The sequence below is a fragment of the Furipterus horrens genome, unplaced genomic scaffold (assembly GCF_987537825.1).
Source record: "Furipterus horrens unplaced genomic scaffold, mFurHor1.1.pri manual_scaffold_11, whole genome shotgun sequence".
Lineage (NCBI taxonomy): Eukaryota > Metazoa > Chordata > Mammalia > Chiroptera > Furipteridae > Furipterus > Furipterus horrens.
In genome coordinates, this window is record NW_028327181.1 from 98252445 (window position 1) to 98269614 (window position 17170).

Genomic DNA, 17170 nt, shown 5'->3' on the forward strand with positions numbered 1-17170 from the left:
GTGCTGGCTCTGAGCCTGGCTTCCCACGTGGGGGGCGAGGCAGGTGGCTGAGCTCCCTGGCTGCTTCTAGGCTGAAGGGGTTACAATTTCAGGGCAAGGCTCTATCCTCTGCCGAAGAAGCTGTGGTCCTGTGCCCGTCACCGAAATGAAATCCAGGAGGCACCCCTCGGCACCATTAACGTTAAATACTAAATACTAGAGTCTGCCAGGACCAAGACCCCACCCCCTCCCTAACCCCTGGGATAAGACCAGTAGGCTGGGAATGTCATTTTATTTGGATTTGATTGATGGGGTGGGGCTCCCAGAACAACGGGTTGGCTTCAGCACTGCCATGGGGCCCAGCCAGCTGGAAGCACAGCCTCTACCCAGCCTTCCCAGTAGTCCCGCTGTCCCAGCTCCCCGAGAAGTGGGACCAGCCCTCCAGTCCTGGGGGAAGAAGGGAGAGTCCTGAGTTCAGATTATACCAAGTGGACAGACTAAGGCACAGAAAGGCCCATGGAGTCATAAGGGATCTGGAGCTGATGTCTGCTGTGGCTTCCGCCTGGGTGGCGGTGGCTGTGGCTCTAGAGAAGGTGGGGGATCCTGTCGGCCACTGACCATCCAGAAGTAGTTCGGGTGCACCTGGCCCTGCACAGCCTCGCTGACCATCAACTCCCCGTCCACAGCAAACATGCCCTTCCCATCTTTGGGCTCCAGGCGGAAGGCAACCACGGGCACATAGACCAGGTAGGGACAGTTGCACTCCATGTGCTTGCCCTTCTCCATGGCCAGGAAGAGGCGTAGCAGCATGGCGCGAGACACGCCTGCCCGCACGTAGAACAGGTGCATAGTGCTGGCCGCACGGCGGCCCATGGGCGCAGCGAACATCTCGCTGCCCAGGTGTGAGTGGAGCAGCACCAGAACCAGTACGAAGTCCTGCTCTGGCACCACCGTCCAGTGAGCGGGCACCGGCTGCTCCAGGGGCACGAGGTGGGTGTCCACAGGGCCCTGCTGCTCCTGCCCGTCCAGAGGAGGGGACGTGGACCCCTTGGAGACCACCTGTTCTGCGGGGAGGTAGGCCAGTCTGCCCCGGTAGACGCGCAGGGCCGCCAGGCGCAGGACGGTGCCCACCGTGAAGCGCATCTCCCCGAGGCGCCGGAACTTCTCGCTTTCGATATCCACGTCGGCAATGAAGCCCCAGGCGAGGCTGAGGACGGAGAAGATGCGCAGCCCCGAGGCCATCTGCAGGGACAGCAGGTTCACGGGAGCCAGCTGCCTCCGGCACAGCAGCAGCGTGCAGTTGTTCAGCAGGTCTTCGTTAGTCACCTGCTCGTAGCTGCGGGGGGGAAACGTCCTCATGCACCTCCCTTCCTCCTCCTAGGGAGTGTGGCTGGGCAGGGCCCCCCGGGTCCCTAGGGAGAGGGAGCAGAGCCAGGCAGCCAGCGGCATCACAAGAAAGGGCAACTGAACCGAGGGCCGAAGCTCCAGAAAAGAGGGAATGGAAGTTACCCCAGCAAATGGGGTTTCCTAAAAGCCGGGCAGTGAGGCGGCACTGAGGGGGAACTGTGGCCCACCCTGGCCCTGGGCTCTTACCCAGCGTAATGGTTCAGAGACGCTGCCAGCGCATTGCCAGAGCCGGCGGGGAGGCTGCACAGAGGCTTCTGGATGGCGGTCTCCCAGTCAGGCCGCTCCATGAGCCCGTTCACCACCTGTTGGAGCAGAGGCAGCCTCAGCCTGGGGACACACCGCCACCGTGCCCTGCCCCCACTGCACCCAGCCCCCCCCCCCCCCCCCGGCACAGGCCTCACCTCATGCATCAGCCCGTCTCCAGACATGACCACCAGCGCATCCCAGCGCCGCAGCTCCTCTGCGCGTACCAGCTCCCTGGCGTGGTTCCGCCGTTCTGCAGGGGGGAGGCAGGGTAGCTATGGGGTGGGGGGTTCCTGGCAGTGGGTGCTCCCTGTACCACCCGCCCACCCCCTGAAGGCACTCACCAGTGAGCATAAGCCTGAAGGAGACATCGGCCTGAGCCAGCAGGGGCTGCACGTGGCTCCGGAAGAGCTGCAGGGCCTTGCCCTTGCCCCCGCGTGGGTTGAGCAGCACCAGTACGTGGCAGGGCCGTGGGAGCTGGTTCCAGGGGCCACCGGCTGGAAAAATCAACCGCGAAAAGGCTGCGTCCTCAACCGGACACTAGAGGGCGCGGCTCACAACAGGGGCACTGGGATGGAAACTGGTCCCTGAAATACCCGGGTATTTGCTGCGGGAGAGCCTGGCCAGAGGAAGCGGCCTCCGGGGGGTTGGGGGGGAGCAGGGCACCTTTGACACCCTGGTCCTTGGTTCAGCCCCAACCAGTTTGTGGACGCCTCAGGGACAGCGTTTCTCTCCAGCGTCCCTAGCCACTCTCTCCTGTCCAGCTGACCCTGGTCAGGAAGACAAAGGATCCCCCTATAGCCCTTCCAGGCCGGGCCCCCACAAACCTGGATCCATAATCTTGACCCGTGGATTCCGCTGCCTAGGGCTCCCCAGCGCTGTTGGGGCGCTGCCCTCAGCGGTGGCTCCTGCCTTCAGCTCCTTATCGGTGCTGCCCAGGCAGGCATTGCGGTGCCGGGTGTGGGGCTCGCCTTCCCCGCCCGGAGCTCGGGCTGTGGAGGCACACGCGTCATTCTCTCCAGCCGCCGGATCTGAGGGAGAGGAGACAATGTTCGAGGGGTCCGGAGCGGCTCCCCGAGGTGAGGGGCGCCTGGCCAGATCCTCAGACCGCGCGCGCGCGCGGGGAGCAACGTGCTCCGGCATTGCTGGAAACTCCGGAGCTGGGGACTTAGTTTTCGGCGAGGTCCAGAAAGCCAAGCCCGGGTGACACCAAGGGAGCTCCTGTCCTGGAACTGAGCCTGTGGTGGCTAAGGGCCTCTTCTTGGGGCTTCGGTTCCGGCCTGACGGATGAGTCAGAGCCCCGTGGCTCTCTCCCCGTCTGACCAGCCTCTAACCCCTCCCAGGGGCTGCTAGGGGGAGCCCAGTTGCGTAAAAATCCCAGAACTTGAGCGGACAACGCGGGGCACGGCGTTTGGGGCGAGAGGTCCCAGCCCCGAGCCATCCCGGTGGCCGGGTCCCCCACCCCAGCTCCAGAGCGGCTACGGTAGCTGCGAGCGCCTTCAGTGGCCCGGCTCTGCCGGGGCGCGAGACTGAATCGCGTGATGACTGAGCCCAAGCCCGGCCGCCAGCTGCCACCGCCCTCGGCTGAGCGCGGAGTGGGCGCAGAGGCCTCGCCGTGCGTGGCCTAGTTCCGCGGGCCGCCCAGGAGCCACGAGCCGAGAGAGGGCAGGGCGGGCGGCCGGCCCTACCCAGTCTGTCCGGTTTGCTGGGGAGGCGCCACCTCGGTCCCCTACAGTAGGTCAGGGCGGAACACAGCTCGTCCTGGGCTCAGCCTCGCGTCGGAGCCACACACGCTGACTCCACAGCTTCGCTGCCTCAGGCCTCAAACTTTTTGCTCAACTTGGCCGCCCCTTGCCGCGGTGCGCGAGAAGGGCACTGTGTCTCGGCGCCCGGCCTGGCCACGCCCCTGACTCCGCACACCGGAGGGGGTGGCACCCGCACCCCGCGCGCGCGGCCGGCCCGCTGGTCCCCGGCCTCACCGCGTCTGCTGGGTCCCAGGGCGTGGCCACGCGCCCCCGCTGCTCGGAGTAGGCGACTGGCAAAAAAGTGGCGCCGCGGCCTGGCTTGGGGAGAGGCTAAGGTAGTCGGCGAGGCGCGGAGCCCGGGACCCGGCCACGAGCGGCGCGCCCCGAGCGCAGCGTGCGGGACGTGTGAAGGTGAACGCGCAATGCGCGAACTCGCGGCGGCGCTCAAAGCCAGAGCAGCACACGACGCGGTGCCGGGTGCACTAGGCTTGTTGCTCCCGGGCAGACCGTCGGCTGCCCCCCGAGGTTGAGACCTCCCTCCTCAGGGTCTTCCCTCTTCACGCGCCCAGCTCCAGCCCACCCAGAATTTGAGGTGTAGACCCCCGCCGGTCCTGGGGCGTCTCTCCCACCGCCTCCGTTCTCCCACAGACGGTTATTTTTAGCTTCCTGACGCTGCAGCTGCCAAGATCGTCGTTCTGGGGAGAGCGGAAGACCCGCCCCGCTGGGGGCTGCGGTCCGGAGGAGGCGCGCGCCCTTGTCAAGAACCTCAAAAGTTGGGTCCTTTTCCCCAGAGGACGCCATACCATCGAGGCTCATCTAGGCCAAAGAAGCTGCCCCTACAGCTGGCGACCAGGCCCACGCACGGCCCCTCACCACCCCGAGGGGAGTCCGGCAGTGTCAACAGGCCTGGGGGACTGGAGAGCTACGCACCGGGGGCGTGTCCGCCGTCCCCGCCCTCCCCCCAGCATGGGCTCGGCCGAAAGATGCAAAAGTGCCTGGGAGTTTTCGCTTTAACGGAGGCACACGGGGACGCGTTGTGTTAGTGTGATTTATGCGATCATGGGTGCATGTGTCCCCGACCAACACGAGCTCAATCCCTGGGGGGTTGTTTGCGGAGACCCCAAGGAAGAAGTTTCCCAAACCTGACCAGGTGGGGCCCAAGGTAGGAAAAGAACAAACCCCTGTGGTGGTGCAGGCCCAGGCGCTACACAGGGCTCACGCGCCCACACCTGCCCCGCCCGACCCCACACACCTCTCCTCCTCGCCCCTTAAAGTTGAGAAGTGGTACGTCCGGTCAGGCTCCGGAACCCCGGCACGCCTCCTTGGCCGCGTTCCCAGCACCGGAGGGGCGGGCCGCGGGTCCCCAGGTAGGTGGGAGCGCAGGCTGGTTGCGCGGTCCCGGATCCGTTCCCGAGGCCGGCGCGCTTCGCGGCGGTGCGCGCCCCCGCCCTGCGCCGCCCCCGGGCATTCCTGGCTGAGTCCCGGGCGTCCCAAGCGCATTCCGGGAAGGTGACTCAGCGACGTGCTCACCGACCGAGAAACCCCGAAACTCAGAGCGAGGGGAAGGATCTCGGCGTCACCACCCTCTAGCAGCGCCGCGGCGCGCGTCCGCACCGGTCCCCCACCCCCGGGAATCGGTGCGGGGAGGGGGCAGCGCTGCAGCAGCAGTGCCGCGGCCACGCGAGGCGGGGACCCGGGCGGCGGCGGGGGCTCTGCGCAGGAGCCGGGAGCCAGATCCCGCCCTCCTCTCCCCTGCCTGCCTCTCCCCACCTCTCCCCTCCCGCAGGGGTCGCAGTCTAGGCTTTGGCGCCTATAGGTCGTGGGACGCAGGGTGGTGCTCCCTGAGGTCGCAACCTTGGAGGGAGGTGGCTGCGGACGCGGCCAGGGCATCCTCTCCTTTCTTCTCCCTCGCTCGGGAGGGCACGTCCATCCGGCCTGGAGGGCCGCCGTCTTAAACCCTGGGGTCCGACGAGAAGCTGAGGCGCTGGAAAGGGGAGATGTGGCTGTGCCTGAGTCCGCGGTGAGAAAGCCCGCCTGCCTCAGGGTCGCTCGCTTCCTCCCGGAGCCCCTGGAGTCGCGGGGCGGGTGGGGGTGGGGTGACCAGAAACCCAGCAGGGGAGGGGAGGCGGGGCAGCCTGCCGGGCTCTCTATCCAGCCTGGGGGGCCCAGGGCGGGGGGAGGTAAAGCGCTCTGGCCCCGGTTCCGATCCACACAAAGGCTCCTCTGTCCTCCCTGCAGCCTCTTCCCCTGCCCCCCTCACCTCTGGTCTCTGCTCTGCCCCCTTATTCCTGCCATTCATTCACCTTCCCCCTCCCAGGCTGCCTCTCCCCAGCCCCTCTGTAAAGAACTCTGTCTCATCTCCGGAAACTCACCCATCAGCATCCCTGGCTCAAGACACAGGGTCGGGCAAGAGCAAGAAGCTTGGGGAACTGAAACCCTGAGAGGTGAAGGGTCTGGTCCGGCCGCCACATCAGTTGCCAGCAGAGCTGAGAAGCAGACCCAGGGGGCCTGACCCCCAGCCTGGGAGGCTCAGCCTCCGCAGGCTCCTCACTGATGTTTGCACATCCGTGGGGCTGGTGGGTTGCTTTCTGCAGAGTTGCCCGGGGAGCCGGCTGCTCAGCCTTCCCGAGAAAGAGGAAGCGTCTTCAAGGCCTTCTCCAGGCTTCTCCCTGCCCCCAGCTCCTGAAACTACCAGCCGCTGTGCCCGGCCAGGCTCACCAGGGGCCTGGCATCAGGTTTGATACGACCTGCTCGCCAACCCGGAGTTTGGCTCGCAGGTAATACCGGCCTGACAGGTGAAAGAAACTTCCTTTCCTTCTCCCCCAGCCACCCCCATTCCTGCCGGCGGGCAGCCTCCCCAGCTCTCTGGAAGCTTGGAGCCAAGGCTGCCAGATGGCAAATGACTTGATTTTATCAGGAAAGGATTCCTGCCGTCTCTCCCTTTCCTGAAGCTACCTTCCCCAGGAGGATTCAGCTCTGAGTTGACTTGACTTGGGAGACCCCAAGTCTTTTCTGCCTGGGAGGCTGTGAAGGCCGGGGAAGGGATGGGTCCAACTCTGCAGACTCTTGGTGACACGTGTTCTAGGACAGCCCCAAATGGGGCGGACAGTTCTGAGAGTTTCCTGCATGCTGGTGACCATCCCAGACCTGGGGTGGTGGGTCTGCCACACGTGGAGATCGAGGAGAGCAGGCAGCTCCTCACGTGTGTGGTGGGTGAGTTTAGCTCTACGCTTTGGGTGGCCTCCTTGTTAGAGTGGGTGTCCACGCGGAGGCTGGGAGCCTAGGTCTCTCATCTGCCTGTGGGCTCTGCCTTTCACGCGCCCTCACCCACAGGCCCGCTGGTCCTGCCTCTGTTCAGGGCCACTAGCTTGCAGAGCCCTCTCAGTGTGAGACCCCGAGGGCACCGTGTTCCGCGACTCCCTGACTCCCTGTAGCTGTCTGCCCAGCATATACGGGCAGTTGTATAATACTTGTTTCCTGGGGTCAGGTCGTTGTAACAAAGTATCACAAACCGGGTGCCCGAACAGAAATTTACTGTGTCCCAGTCGGAGGCCGCAAGTCCGAGGTCAAGGACTCAGCAGGGTCGGTTCCTTCTGAGGCTGCGAGGAGAATCTGTGCCAGGCTTCTCCCCCAGCTTCGTGTGGTAGCCGGCAGCCTTTGGGGTTCCTTGGCTTGTAGATGCATCACCCCATCTCTGCCTTCATCTTCACATGGCCTTCTCTCCGAAGGATTTGGCTGCGATTTTTCTTTTAGTGTCTGCATTATCTTCTGTGGGCGTGTTCTTTATCAAGTGCAAATTACTCTGGGAGGGACCCTAGTGGGAACTGAGGTATCACATTTTATTTTATTTATTTTTAAAAATATTTTATTTATTTTCAGAGGGAGGGGAAGGGCAGGAGAAAGAGAGGGAGAGAAACACCAATGTGTGGGTGCCTCTTGCACGCCTCCAACTGGGGACCTGGCCTGCAACCCAGGCATGTGCCCCGACTGGGAATCGAACCAGCGACCTTTCAGCTTGCAGGTGGGCACTCAATCCACTGAGCCACACCAGCCAGGGCTAATGTATCACCTTTTAATTAAAACATATATAACAATACTAGGTTTTCTCAGAAAAGGGAAATAGTGAATCCTCACATGGGTGTCAAGGGAAAGGGGAGCCCTGGAAGCTGGACCACCTCCCAGTGTTGCCGATCTGACTTCATACAGTGATGACTGAGGGCAAACTTGGCTTCTTAGCTGATACGTCTGTTCCCCAGTCCTTGGAAGAACACATCTGAGCTTTGTGTTGGTGTATTAGGTTCCTGTGGTTGCCGAAATTTATTATCTTACAGTTCTGAAGGTCAAGTTAAAATGGATGGGCGGGGTTGTGCTCCCTCCCCTACTCTAGACTCGGGAGGCCACCTGCATTTCTTGGCCCAGGACACTTCCCTTCCCCTCCGGAGCCGGCAGCAGAGCGGCTGCCAGTCTGTCCGAGTTTTGCTTCTGTTCTCGCACCTTCTCTGACTCAGCCCCCCGCCCGTGATTACACGGGGCCCCCCCAAGTAACCCAGGATCATCTCCCCATCTCAGAGCCTTAACCTTGGGGGGAAGTAGAAGAGGGGATAAATGGTGATGGAAGGAGACTGGACTTGGGGTGGTGAGCACACCATACAGTGGACATATTACAGAACTGTACACCTGAACCGTATATAGTTTTATTAACCAATGTCATCCCAATACATTCAATTTAGAAAACAGCCTTAATTGCAGCTGCAAAGGACCTTTCGCCATATAAAGTGACCTAGTCACAGGCTCGGGGATTATGACACGGACATCTTTGGGGGGCCATTGCTCTGCCACCCACAGATGGTGCGGAGATAGTGCAGGAACTGTGTCCTGACTGGGCTACAGAGCCCTCTTCTAACATTTCCCACCTCCCCAGCACTACCAAGTGAACGCAGACCAAGAACTTGCTGTCCCCCAAGTAAGTGTCTGTCGTGTGGGGCTGAAAACCCTCCTGCCAGGACCAGCACATGACTCTGTAGACTCCATGGTCTCCTGCTCAGCTGGCAGACGTCCCTGCAAAGGAAACCGGTTTCCATTTTTAAAAAGTACCCAAGAGAGAAACCGAGTCCCTGCTAAAGCAGTGACAGGGCTGCGGCACACTGACTCTTCACCTGGGGCAGGGGCAGGAAGCCGACCAGCCCACGTCCGTTGGGGGCCTGGCAGAGTTTCCCACCTGGCTGTGCAGGCAGGGCGTACCGCAGGGCACGGCCCCCCTGGAGGCCAAACTACAGTGTGTGGCCCTTTCAGATCCCGTCATGTGACCTCGCAGTCCAGCCACTTCTACTCCCCTGTGGTGAGGCGGACGGGCCTGCCAAATGGAGCCCTGTGGCTAGGAAGGGAAATTCCACAGCCTGGTCTGCGAACCCAGCCCCACGTCCCCAACGGCCGGGAGCCGGCCCCGGGCCTCACCCAAAGGTGCTTTCCTCTCACCTGCCTGCGTATGCAACTGGTAACAGTCCTCGTTCAAGGAAAGGGAGGCCCCCGGCCATTTGCCTAACCTCCTTGGACGACTTCCAGGAGGAAAGCGGGATTGGGAAGAGACTTGGCACCTGGGCCTCGGCAGAAGGCTGGGCCGCCTTTGTCTCTGGGCAGCCGCAGCCCCAGAGGGGACGGGCGTGTCTGCAATTTTCCAGGGGCTTTTGGTTGTGCTGCTGGTTTCCACTTTCACATCTAAAGCTGTGACCTTGGGCTGTTCCCAAAGCAAACAGACTGCGGCTGTGCCGCTGCTCTGGTGCTCCGGGGCTGTCTGCTCCCACCAGGGCGGACCCCCTCTGTGCCCAGGGGAGGTGAAGTCCTTCCTCACCCCCCTCCACCCCCGCCCCGGGAAGCACACACAGCGGAGCGCCGCGGCCCCTGGTGGCCACCCTGGGATGCGTCCCTCTTGTCTTTTACCCAAGCAGGGCAGCTACTCTGGCTTCCAACGCAGAAGCCGATTTGGGGGTTGGGGGTGCCAAAGAGGACAGTGGCACCCTACTTACCCAGGCACAAAAACGTCACGGAGCCCGGAGTGGGGTTCGCCTACCCCTGCTGCTCCCTCCGCACACCCTGGAAATAGAAATCGCGTCCCTGAAGGCTTGCCTGCTAAAGTCAAACCCTTGGATCCCATTCTAGACACAACCCTGGTCATGGCTGGGGAGCCGGGGCCGTGAGGACAGGGTTGGGGCAAGGGACGCTGTGACCTAAGGCCACACATGCGCCCCTAAGCCTTTGTGGAGCGAAGGAGTGATGCTCTGTTGGTCTGACAGGATGGCCATTCCCCACAGCAGTCCCTTGTCCCCTTGGCTCACCGCCCTGGAGTCCTGACCAAGGTGATGACTAGCTTCTTGAGACTGAAATGAGATGTCATTCCTCCTTCAAGTCACCATCAGATGGCCCAGCAGACTTCTCTGAAACTCACTGTTTCAGAACTGAATGGGGAACCAAGGGATGACCTGTCAAAGCTTACAGACTAATGTGCTAGTGAAATTATTTTTAAAAAACAAAAATGCACCAGGCCTGGAGGGCGCCCCTGCGCTGCGGGGAGCTTGCGGGTGCTGGCGGGTGCACACTTTCCTTTTCGTCTGTTTCCTAGGACTGCAGTCAGCAAAGTCCTCAAGAAATGCCTGTGGCTGACCTCTCCGCCCGCATCCCTCTGGCAGGTGTCACGGAGCTGAGCGCCCAGGGGAGCGAGCTGCATCTGGGCGCCAGGTGGCCGCTGCGACAGCTGCAAGGAAGAGAGCCCAGGAAGGGCACAGTCCCACACCCCACCTCCTGGCTTGGAATAGCAGGCTGATGGGTCCCTGGAGGGAGGGACAGCTGGCTTCCTGACTCTGCAAGGCCTGGAAAAATCCATAGCATCTGAACTTGGCATTTGCAAACAAGCACAAAGATCCTACCAAAACCGGAAAAGTGGCCTTCAGGCTGCTTGTCACCACCAGAACCAATATGTAGAGACAAGGATTGAATCTTTATGGCGCTTTATTCGGATGCCAGTGATCTGAGAAGACAGCAGGTTATATGCCCTAAAAACTCATCTCAAGCTAACCTTATTATAAGGAGAAGAAAAGGGTAGGTAAAGGGTTTGGAATTCAGGAAAAATTAGGTAAGGGGTTTGGAATGCAGGGAGAAAAGGTTACTTGGGTAACAGTTGCAGTCCAGCGATTTTCCTAGCCCGCCTTCATCTGCTGACCAGGCATTCTCGACCTGCGTCCTGGTCTGCGGGTGTTCTCTCCTCAAGTACAAGGCTCAGATACTGCCGTTTTTTTTTTTTTTTTTAAGTATATTTTATTGATTATGTTGTTACAGTAGTTCCAATCTTTTTCCCCTTTTGCTCCCCTCTGCCCAGTATCCTCCTTCTCTCCAGCAATCCCACACCCCTTAGTTCATGTCCATGGGTCACGCATATAAGTTCTTTGGCTTCACCCTTTCCCATATTATTCTTAACTCCCCCCTGTCTATTTTGTACCAACCGATTATGCTTCTTAGTCCCTGCACCATTTCCCCATTTCTCCCCCTCCCAGCTGATAACCCTCCAAATGCTCCTCACACCTATGATTCTGTTCCTGTTCTGGTTTGCTTAGTTGGATTTTGTTTTTATTTTTTAGATTCAGTTGTGGATAGGTGTGAGTTTGTTGTCATTATAGTGTTCATAGTTTTTATCTTCTTTTTCTTAAGTAAGTCCCTTTGACATTTCACATAATAATGGCTTGGTGATGATGAACTCCTTTAGCTTCACCTTGTCTGGGAAGCACTTCATCTGCCCTTCCATTCCAAATGATAGCTTTGCTGGATAGAGTAATCTTGGTTGCAGGTTGCCTTTCATCACACTGAATACTGCTTGCCGGTCCCTTCCTGCCTGCAAAGTGTCCTCTGAGAAATCAGCTGATAGTCCTATAGGCACCCCCTGCAGGCAACTCTCCGCCTCTCTCTTGCTGCCCCCAGGACTCTGTCTTTATCTTTCACTTTTGGCATCTCAATCATGATGCATCCTGGTGTGGTCCCCTCTGGGTCCAGCCCTCCCAGAACCCTCCATGCTTCCCAGACCTGTATGTCCATCTTCGCAAAATTTGGGAGGTTTTCCTCATGTTTTTCATTTCTTGCTTCCTCATTCTGCACTGGTTGACTGTTTTTTTCTTCCTTATGTTCCAAAGCATTGATTTGAACCCCGGTTTCCTTCCCTTCACCCTTGGTTTTGTGCGTATTTTCCTTTGTTTCACTTAGCATAGCCTTCACTTCTTACGCGTTTGCTGTACTCAAGCATATCTGTCAACTCTGTGAGCATCTTTATCACCAGTGTTTTGAGTTCTGTGTCTGTTAGGTTGGCTATCTCCTCGTCGTTTAGTTCTCCCACTGGAACCTTGATTCATTCCCCTTTTGGGCCATACCTCTCTGTCTCTTCATATTGACAGGCTCCTGTGTGTGTTTGCCTCTGCATTCCAGGCAGAGCTGTCACACCTGTTACGTTGTAAGGGGTGGAGCCTTAGGGATTCATCAGTACAGGGTGACCTGTTTCACCACGTTATGGTGCTGTATGTGGGGGAGGGGTCCGAGAGGGAACAATGCTGCCTGCCCAGCACTTACCCCCTTTCCAGGCACCTCTCCCACTTCCGTATGGGACTGGCACCCCTCTAGCTGCTGCCCTGGCTGTTGTTCCCAGAGTGGGTGTGTCTGCGGACGTTCTAGGACCATGGGGGCCCTTTAAACAAGCGGACTCTGCTGAGAGACCGGCAGTTTCTGCCTCCACCCCAACCCCTACTGGTTTGCACAGTCAAAAGCAATGAGGCTTGATTTTCTCCGGGGCTGGGACTGTGAGCTGCAAGGTCTGGTGAGGAGCTGGGAACACTCCCCAGGTGTCCCTCCTGACTTTTTAAAACGTGTGACTCCGTTTTCCACTGACCTGCTGCTGCCACTACTGCTGCCACTGCCACACTGCATCCTCTCCACCCCAGCTCTGCCCCTCCTACCTGTCTGGGTGAGTGTTTCTTCTTTATATCTTTGTTTGCTGGGCTTCCATGTAGTTTGAATTTCTGGAACTTCTGGTTGTCTCGAGTTTTGAGGTAGTTGTCTTCCTTCTTAGTTGTGGAGCGAGACGCAGCGTGTCTGTCTACGCCTCCATCTTGGCCGGAAGTCCTCAGATCCTCTCTTGATTGGTCTTGATCACTTGTAGTCCTGGGACACAAAGGTTGAATTGCTTGCGGGCCTCCTGGAGTCAGGGTAGGTCCGTTCATGCGTTCCAGCTCCTGAAACAACAGCTTTCTACACGCATTTATCACTCAACCGATGGACTGTAACTAAAACTAGAAATTATTTTAACTATTGAGTTCCCCCGTCACTTCCATTTTAAGCTGAGTTCCAGTCGCCGCATGATAAGTTTCTGTGACTACTTGGTTCTCAGACTGAGGCCTTTGGGTTCTTAGGAGGAAGACACTCACTAACTGCAAAACAGATCAGGGTGGGACCAGACCTGCCGCGTGAGTCCCAGGGGGAGGGGCATGTTGAACTCTCGGGTGGATATTACCCCGATGTGCAGCTTTAGCAGTAACAGAGCCACGAGCCACACTGGCCGGGAAAAGGCAGCTCGGAGCTGTAGCAAACCCCACGACACCCAGGGCCACATGAGGTCCCAGGCACTTCTGAAAAGCTGGGGACCCCGAGTGGAGCAGCAGGACCCTAATTCTAGTTCTAAACCAAGACCTGCCATTGTGAGCACTCAGCAAATACCAGCAGATCAGCCATGAAAACCAGAACCCAGTGGGTGTGGGTTACCCACCATCACTTAAGAAAAACACCTTTTAAACACTGAGAGACCCGCCCTGGCCCCATGGCTCACTTAGGTGGTTATCCTCCTGTGTACCAAAGGGTGTGGGTTCGATCCCTCGTCAGGGCACATACAAGAATCAAGCAATGATGCATAAAAAAGTGGAACAAGAAAATCAACATTCATCTCTCTCAAAATCAATTAAAACAAAACAAAACAAACAAAAAAATAAGCTCGTGTGTTCACAGGACTATTCACAATAACCAAAAGGCAGAATCGACCCCGATGTCTGTCAGCAGATGATTGTATAAACACAGTGTGACAAATTCGTACCATGGAATCGAATTGAGACAAAAATAAAAATGAAACACCATAGTGTGGATGAGCCTCAAGAATATTACGTGAAAGCCCTGACAGGTGTGGCCCAATTGGTCGGGTGTCGTCCCGCAAAGTGAAAGGTCACCAGTTTGATTCCCGGTCAGGGCACACACCTGGGTTATGGGTTCAGTCCCTGAACAAGGTGCAGACGAGAGGCAACAGATGGATGTCTCTCTCTGACATCAACGTTTCTCTCCCTCTTTTTCTCCCTCCCTTCCCCCTCTCTAAAAATAAATGAATAAAATCTTTATTAAAAAAAAGAATGTTATGTGAAAGAAGCCAGATGCAAAGGGCCGCATGTTATATATTCGCGCTTAGATGAAATGTCTAGCATAGATAAATCCACAGGGTCGGGAAGCAGGTTGGCGGTTGCCAGGGGCCAAGGAGGGGGCATGAGGAGTCAGTGCTCAGTGGATCTGGTTGTATTCGGGGCGATGACGGTGTTTTGGAACCAGAGAGAGGTGCTGGCTGCTCAGTACTGCACATGCACGGAACGCCACTGAATTGTTCGCCTCGTGTTTGGTGCCTTAGATCACTTCTAAAACTTTTTTATGAGGGACTTAGAGGAACCAGCAGCGTCCCCTTCAGGATTACTATTTCGTGATGCACAGCCTGTCCGCTTCTCGGCTGCAGTTGAACTCCTGTTAGGGGTGGTGCTAAAGACAAAGTTATTCAAAGCGCTTGTTAAAAGAGGCAGATTTTATTCCGAACCACCTCGATAAGTGTGGGGACCACGGTGGGGGACAGGGTAGAGACTGGTCTCCACTCCAGATGCCAGGAGTGGGGATTTATAGCCAGGGATGAGGGTGGGAGTCAGTGGATGGAAAATGACTAAGAAACATCAGAAGTAAGTGGGGACTCTGGTGACACTGGCCTAGACCTTGCTGAAGGCTGGCCGGGGAGAGGCTGTGATGGGGGAGGCAGAGGATGGGGAACCCGAGCAGATCAGACCTGGAGGATGGGGGATCCTGGCTGAGCTGACTTCAGATTCTTGCTAGAACCGGGCTCTACAAGGAAGGACACAGAAGCCCAGGATTGGAGGTTTCGTCAAAAGGAGAGCTCCGATGAGCCTGATTAGATCAAGGGGATCCTGTTTGTCACTGGGAAAGGGTGGCAGTCGCCCCTGCTTCTCCAAGCAGTTTCTCTGTGGCCCTAACTTGTTTGGAATCCGGTATTTTAGGTTCAGGTGACCTCGCAGCCTTACAAGGCTGAGGAGTGCCGTCAGCACCTCGGTGGCATTATTTGGAGGGACTACAATTGTCTAAAAAGTCATATCACTCGTGAAGGCCCTAGGTGCCAGTCCTTGGTTGTCACTTTCCTTTTTACTTTCCTGTGTTTTCCTCTGTAGTTGTACAACATGGGTTTTTTAAAAATTGATTTGAGAGAGAGATTTGTTCTACTTACTGATGCATTTACTAATTGCTTCTTGTATATGCCCTGATCAGGAATCGAACTGGCAACCTTGGAGTATCCGGACAATGCTCTAGCCAACTGAGCTCCCTGGCCAGGGTCCAATATGGGATTTTTTTTTTTTTTTTTTAAGCAGCAAAGCGAGGCGTTTATTCACGAGTGTGCAGAGTTGGGCGCATAGCCAGCCAGGGGCATGTGCCCCAATATGGGTTTTTAACTGAAGTATAACTACATACAGAAAAGCACACAGATCATAAACTATTAATTAAGGAACCAACACACCTATATATTAAAAAATAATTACATCCTAGAAACCCCTGTGCCCCCTCCCAGCCACTGCCCGCGCACCCCGCCCAAGAATAACCACTCATGGGAAAAAAATACTTAACATTTCATCAAAGTAAAAATGCATTAGAGACGGGCATTTTTAGAAATCCAGCCTTTTTTCTTTGTGACGGCGCTACCCATTGGCTCAGAAGTGCTCAGTGGGTTTGGCCCCGGGCTGTTTCTAGGGGAGGCAGTTCTGTCAGAGGCGGCAGGGGCCTCGGCCACAGGATGGCCTGATCACTTACGGGGTCATTTGGCACTGGGACTCCCAAGCCAGGAAGCACGTTGCACCCTGCTGGGGACCTGCAACCCTGCCGCTGCCTGGGTCCCACCCTCAGAGATGGTGCTGGGACTGATCTGGAGTGTGGCCTGGCCTTCAGGGTTTCTCCCCGATCCCCAGTGATTCTAACGTGCAGACAACTTGGGGAACCGCTGACTGAGCATAAAAGCAGGAGCTGCAGCCTTTCTTCCAAGCGGGTGGGCAGACTGAAAGGACCCCCGGGGCTTTCTGTAGACGCCACCAAAAACTCCCTTCTGAAGGGCATCATGAGCTGTCATGGTCCCGATGACCCCTTCACACCTGGAAGTGAGCCAGGCATAGCGCGCAGATGACGCATCCTAGCCCGGTCTCCCCCACATCCTCCCGGACAGCAGCGTGGGAATGCGGGACTGGGCGGGGGCCCAGGAAAAGGGGGAGACTCTCCCATCCTTACAGGCACCCCCTCTAGGTGGCGCTGCCCAGACACCCTGAGGGCTTCAAACGCTCAGTTCACTCCTGCCTCCCTGTTGAGTCATAATACAATTTTGGAAGTGCTTTTTCTTAATTTCTAATTAGTGTTCATTAACAGGGGGCTCTGTTTTCCCCGGTGTGTATGAGGCAGAGAACGTGATCATCTCACGAGGAGGACTGCGAGACCCGCCCCTGGTGGCATCCCCGTGTTTCCTAATATCAGTCTGATTTCTAAGAACCGGGCCGCGTCTGTGCGGTGGTTGTTTTGAAACAGCCGCGTGACATTTACGGGGGGGATGGGAGAGGAGCGACAGGCAGAGGAGAGCGGGAAGGAGGGAGCCATGGCAGGTGGGGAGGGCACGGTGCTGGGACAGTGCCATCCCGGGCCACCGGGTTGTGGGTCAGGCCTGCGTGAGCTGGACCTCAGGCCCGTCGTGCCACTTGCTTCGGCTCCTGCCCGCCGGCCCCGGCAGCCCCCTTGTGCCGCCCCTTCCTGACAGTCATTAGAAAGAGCATTAATTCTTCATCCAAGAAAGAGCATATGCTGCCGGAAGCGCGAGGCTGCCCGGGGACGCGTCCCAGTTATCTGTTTCTGAGAAATAAATCACCCTGAAGCCCAGTGAGCTTCTTAGGTCCTTTGTGGGTTGACTGGACTCGGCTGGCTGGTTCTCGCTGGGGTCCCCCGTGGCCACGGTGTCAATGGCCTGGTTGAGGCAGGCTGTCCCCTACGTGTGGCCTCTCCCTGTGACATGGTGGCGTGGGTTCTGACAGGGGGTGTCCCGTGAGCAGTCATTCCAAGAGGGCAAGGCAGAAGCGGCGAGGCCCAGGGGTCCCAGAGTGTCACTTCTGCCACATTCACTGCTGAAGCAAGTCACCAAGGCCAGGGCCGATTCCAGGGGAGGGAACCGCAGGGAGCAGCGTGAGGACAGGGCAGGAGGAATGGGCCAGAGCTCTCTCCCGAGACTCAGTTACTTACCTCAGGAAGCAAGACCTGGGACCATTTTAGGGAGCCGCTTCGCCCTGAAGGAAGCTGCTTTGTAAGTTAAGAATAGACTCCTTCTAATATGTTTACAGGATCCCAATGCCTTGCTGATCAGCACCCCAGCTTCCTAAGACACTTTGATGGAGACTAGCTACTCTGTGTGACGTTTGTCCTGAAGCCCCTCCCCC

General features: G+C 57.6%; 1 protein-coding gene across 4 annotated transcripts; it reads right to left on the reverse strand.

The window, feature by feature from the left end:
- Positions 1-254: 254 nt before the first annotated feature.
- SPHK1 (sphingosine kinase 1) lies at positions 255-6081 on the reverse strand. Of its 4 annotated transcripts, none has more exons than XM_090291452.1 (6): positions 5747-6081; positions 2457-2660; positions 1974-2126; positions 1788-1882; positions 1573-1688; positions 255-1315 (listed from the first exon to the last, which is right to left on the reverse strand). In XM_090291452.1, exons 1-6 carry the CDS (start codon positions 5754-5756, stop codon positions 502-504), a joined length of 1392 nt encoding a protein of 463 aa, XP_090147578.1. In that variant the 5' UTR covers positions 5757-6081; the 3' UTR covers positions 255-501. The 4 variants fall into 4 exon arrangements, with proteins under 4 accessions (XP_090147578.1, XP_090147576.1, XP_090147577.1 ...); XM_090291450.1 differs by lacking the exon at positions 5747-6081 and adding an exon at positions 5229-5323; XM_090291451.1 differs by lacking the exon at positions 5747-6081 and adding an exon at positions 4178-4256.
- Positions 6082-17170: the final 11089 nt, after the last annotated feature.

Bases quoted from the DNA above. Each gene is read 5' to 3' on its own strand.
- SPHK1 (XM_090291449.1), bottom strand. From the start codon at position 2,772: ATGCCGGAGCACGTTGCTCCCCGCGCGCGCGCGCGGTCTGAGGATCTG. The intron at 2,127-2,456 runs GTTTGTGGGGGC...TGATTTTTCCAG, and splicing joins GGTCAAGATTATGGATCCAG to CCGGTGGCCCCTGGAACCAG. The intron at 1,316-1,572 runs GTAAGAGCCCAG...TCCCCCCCGCAG, and splicing joins TCTCTGAACCATTACGCTGG to CTACGAGCAGGTGACTAACG.